At 43.1% G+C, this 5,000-nt stretch overlaps 1 protein-coding gene across 2 annotated transcripts in view; it reads right to left on the reverse strand.

Annotated features, from left to right (window-relative positions):
• Nucleotides 1–5,000, reverse strand: part of cdkal1 (CDK5 regulatory subunit associated protein 1-like 1) — a 264,617-nt gene that overhangs the window by 100,162 nt on the left and 159,455 nt on the right. For both annotated transcript variants that reach the window (XM_048261662.1, XM_048261663.1), the window contains exon 10: nucleotides 2,058–2,203. In XM_048261662.1, coding sequence (XP_048117619.1) covers nucleotides 2,058–2,203 — 146 coding nt within the window. The remainder of the gene's footprint in view (nucleotides 1–2,057; nucleotides 2,204–5,000) is intronic.

Below are 5,000 nucleotides of genomic sequence, written 5' to 3' on the forward strand. Positions count from 1 at the left end.
ACTTGCTTTCAGCGGGTCATCCCCTAGACTGTGCTACACACACTTTCTAGATGCTTCACTACATGACAGAACTTGCCTCATAGCCAGGTATAAAAGCACAAATCACAGGGCCTAGCATCTGGGTCTAGCATCTGATTTGAACTACACACATGGGATGAGTAAATGTCAAATTCCCACAATAGGCCATCAGCTCAATGCCACATACAAATACTCATAACCCAATCACAATTAGCCTGGGGTTTAACGAAATACTCATAACCTAATCACAGTTAGCCTGGAGTTTACAGGAATACTCATAACCCAATCACAATTACAGTAGCCTGGGGTTTACAAAAATGCAGTCTATTTACCATTTACCATTATAACTTAATGGTGCACCACAACCACCATGCTAATACTTAACAATGGATCAGGACACCTCAAAGTCACTCAGGAGATCACTGGTCCATTAGATAGGCTGACCAAACAGATGAAGTGAGACATTCAGCCCACAGCAGCTGAGTAAGGTTACCTGAGTTAGCTAAGTAAGGTTACCTGAGTTAGCTTAGTTACCTGAGTTAGCTGAGTAAGGCTACCTGAGTTAGCTTAGTTACCCGAGTTAGCTGAGTAAGGCTACCTGAGTTAGCTTAGTTACCTAAGTTAGCTTAGTTACAGTACCTAAGTCAGCTGAGTAAGGTTACCTGAGTAAGGTGGGTAAGGTGAGAAAGACTGCAGGGGGAATCCATACATAGACCAAAATTATTCTGAAAGGTGCCAGTAACCTCATTTAGTACTATTGAAAAAAGGAAAAAGAAAAAATCAGAAGGAAATGGCATCGGTTCGAATACTAAAACCAACAGTGGAGTCCTAATCTGGGCTGGGATCAGTGACTGTGTGTTCTGTGAGTCATCACAAACAGTTTCATAATAAACCACCTTCCCACTCAGATGGCGGATTTATTTCGAAGCGGTGGTTGCGTGCAGGACTAATTAATAAACTGGCATTAGCTACATGTCAAAACAAAATCTCTAAACTATTCCCGGCAATCACACAGACTATGTTTGGTTTCGAGTGCTTGGTACATTCAGTATTCAAAACAGGATACACACAGTGTATCTCAACAAGCTTTTTCAAAGAAAATATTGTTTTTGTTGGTGGAGTGGATGTGACAACTGTCAATCAATCCTACGTATCCCAACATGCAACTCTGTGTTCTCAATTTTTCCAAGTCCACAGGCACCCATAATGCATCACTACGGTTTGAGTAGTGAAACAGAAGTAAAGACAAAAAAGGGGAGGTCGAAGGTCATGATCTTAGCATATCTGTGTACAACTGCTTTCAGACCTACGTGTAAGTCCGGATGTTCTGCAGATGTCAAACGGTTGGGCTGAACAACATAAGCGGTCATTTGGAAGTCCGAACTTAGCCGGCTGTTCTACTGCTCCCCTCCTAATATTTCAGACGGACATTATGTAAATGAGCTCGTGTCTGAACGAAGCAAAGAACACACAGAGATTCTGTTCATGTGCGTGTTCAACCACGCTCAACCACACAAAGATTCTGTTCATGTGCGTGTTCAACCACGCTCAACCACACAAAGATTCTGTTCATGTGCGTGTTCATCCACGCTCAACCACACAAAGATTCTGTTCATGTGCGTGTTCAACCACGCTCAACCACACAAAGATTCTGTTCATGTGCGTGTTCATCCACGCAGAGATTCTGTTCATGTGCGTGTTCATCCACGCAGAGATTCTGTTCATGTGCGTGTGTGTCGTTCACACATGTCAGCATAAGGTCCACAGGTTAGCATCATGTCTCAATCACCCGTGTGTATGTGTGTGTGTGTGAATGTGTGTGTGTGTGTGTGTGAGTGCGTGTGCGAATGTGTGTGTGAATGTGTGTGTGAATGTGTGTATGAATGTGTGTGTGTGTGTGTGTGTGTGTGTGTGTGTATGAATGTGTGTTTGTGAGTGTGTGTGTGTGAATGTGTGTGTGTGAATGTGTGTGTGTGTGTGTGTGTGTGTGTGTGTGTGTGTGAGAGAGAGAGGGAAAAGAGGGCGTGATAGGGGCGTACCTCTCCTTGAGGAAGTCCACCACGCGTCTGAAGTCGTCGGCGCAGTACTCGCGCTTCATGTCCATGAGGACGCTGTCAGACGCAGACTGGACTGGCACGTGCAGGAAGGCATACACACGCGGGTGAGCAAGGATCTTAGCCATCTCCTGAGAGTGTGTGCGAGAGAGAGAGAGAGGGGGGGGGAGAGAGAGAGAGAGAGAGATGGTTTGGTCATAAACCCTGTATATACAGGACCCAGCAAGGGACAGAGAGAGAGAGAGAGAGAGAGAGAGAGAGAGAGAGAGAGAGAGAGAGAGAGAGAGAGAGAGAGAGAGAGAGAGAGAGAGAGAGAGAGACGTGACACCACCCCACATGTCATCAACGGGATCAACACCGAAATCAGCAGCAGATGTGCCACACTACCCAAGGTACACCTGACACATAACCCCACCATCAGCCTCCGCGACATGTACGACGGAATCCATCTCCATCAACAAGGTGTGAGGTCTTTTGCAAAGACCCTTAAAGATGCTGCCATAATGATAGGCCGTAATCCAGCTTTGTGCCACCTCCCAGGACCCACCCCCCCCCCCCCAGTTCCCAAGAAGGCAAAACAGTATCCAGGCCACCATCTCCCGCAGCTCTTACACGTCACTCCCCCCCAGAACCATCACATTCCGCCACCATGCTCAATTCACAGAGCAGAAAGAAAGTGAATCAAGCTGCACCGCCATGCAAGAGGCAACAGCCACAGGTAGTATCCAAAAGCTACGCTGCGGCAGTAGCCACACACTCTCCTAACATCCAACCAACGTTCCCAGAAAGGAATGAACTTGGAGAGATAAAAGAAATGCTGCACACTCTCTGCAGTAGGTTACTGGCTTGTGCCCAGTAACCATAAAAAAAATAAAAAAATAAAAAAAAACTTAAGTCATTTCTATAATTTACCAATATAATATGTTTGTTGTTGTTATTTGCATATCTGTTTCATAATGGTCCAACCAGATGATTTAAAATGTGCTCATTTGTTGTTAGCGGTTGGAATATCCAGGGCCTCTACTCTTCAGCCTTCGGACTGAAAAGTGGGGACCCTGAATTCTTAGTGTATTGCAAATGTTGATATTCTCATCCTGACTGAAACATGGTGTGTTAGAGACACACCCACTGGTTGTCCCTCAGGTTTTGGGGAAATGTTGATACCTTCCCACAAAGTAAAAACAGTGAGATGTGTTTGGCAAGAGTCTCCCTAAACCACACCAAGAGTCCTCCTGAGACGCGGCCACATTTCTGTTATCACAACAGGAAAAACCCACTGCTGGCTAAAAACTGATAATGAGATTGGCATATCAAAACAAAGCATATATCTTTGCGCAGTATATATCCCCCCAATCAGACTCACCTTATTTTGATGAAGAGCTCATCCACACAATACAAACAGAAGCAAGCAATTTCCAGGCCCAGGAAAATGTGCTATTGTGTGGAGATTTTAACGCAAGAACAGGATATGAGCTTGATCAGACTGATCCAGAGGGAAACAGCCATGTATTTGGTAGAAATACCCTACCGCTATATATCACACCAAACCTCACCCAGAGAAATAACCTTGATTATGTTGTAAAAGTGGTAGAGAGTTAGTGCACCTCTGTCAAGCCTTAGGCCTGTATATACTTAATGGCAGGACAAAAGGGGACTCTTTAGGGAGGTTCACATGTTGTTCATCTCTTGGCAGTAGTGTAGTTGATTATGCAGTCACTGAAATGGACCCCTCCTCCTTCAATGCATTCACTGTCAGGCAGTAAACTCCTCTCTCTGATCACAATTAAATTAATGTGTTTCTTAAAATGGATGGAAAATCCACAAACACGGAGCCCAGTAAGCTGTTTAAACTCAATTTAACCTACAGATGGACTCCTAATAGCTCTGAAAAATGTATACAGGCAATAAACTCACCTGAATTGGTTGAAGAGATTACTAATTTCACTAACAAACAGTTCACTAATAATACAAAGGGTATAAATATGGCTGTGAATGAGCTGAATATGATATATCAAAAGTCAGCACAAAAGGCTGAAGTAATAAGGAAAACTAAAAACAAAACAAAAAAACAAGATCATGTCTGGTTTGACTCTGAATGCCAGAGCATCAGAAAACGGTTGAGACAACTGTCAAACCGAAAACATCATCAGCCTGAAAACACAGCCCTTAGAACCGAATATTGTGAAACATTAAAAACCTTCAAACGCACAATCAATAAGAAAAAAGTAAATCACACCAACCAAATTTTACACCAAATTGAAGAGTCCATCAATAACAACCAGTTCTGGGAGATGTGGAATAATTTGAGCACAGCCAAACCAGCCGAGTCAGTCTTGCTGATCCAAAATGCAACAGCGTGGTCTGACCACAACAAAACCCTGTACAGCGAAATACCATCAAATCCAAAAAAGAATCATGTAAAAGAAAAACTCAGTTATCAGTTAAAAACTCAGAGTCAGTTATCAAGAACAATCAAAACCCTCTTGATTACCCTATCTCAGCAGAAGAATTGGTGCAAAAGCTGAAATCATTAAAAACCAAAAAGGCATGTGGTCCTGACAGCATCAGAGCTGAGATGCTAAAATACAGCACTCCCACATTACAAAAAGCTGTGCTCAAACTGTTCAACCTTATCCTTAGCTCTGGCTATTTTCCTGACACCTGGAACCAAGGGATTATTACCCCAATTTACAAAAATGGAGACAAATTGGATCCTAATAACTACAGAGGTATTTGTGTGAACAGTAGTCTGGGGAAGGTATTTAGTTGCATTTTAAATGGCAGGATCCAAACCTTCTGTAATGAACACAATACCCTCAGTAAAAGCCAAATTGGATTCTTGAAAAATCATCGCACAACAGGTCACATTTACACCCTACACACCCTAATCAATAAACATGTAAAAGGAAAAGTAGAGGTGTGAGACAG

This window comes from Alosa alosa, chromosome 13 (genome assembly GCF_017589495.1).
Source record: "Alosa alosa isolate M-15738 ecotype Scorff River chromosome 13, AALO_Geno_1.1, whole genome shotgun sequence".
Classification (NCBI taxonomy): Eukaryota; Metazoa; Chordata; class Actinopteri; order Clupeiformes; family Clupeidae; genus Alosa; species Alosa alosa.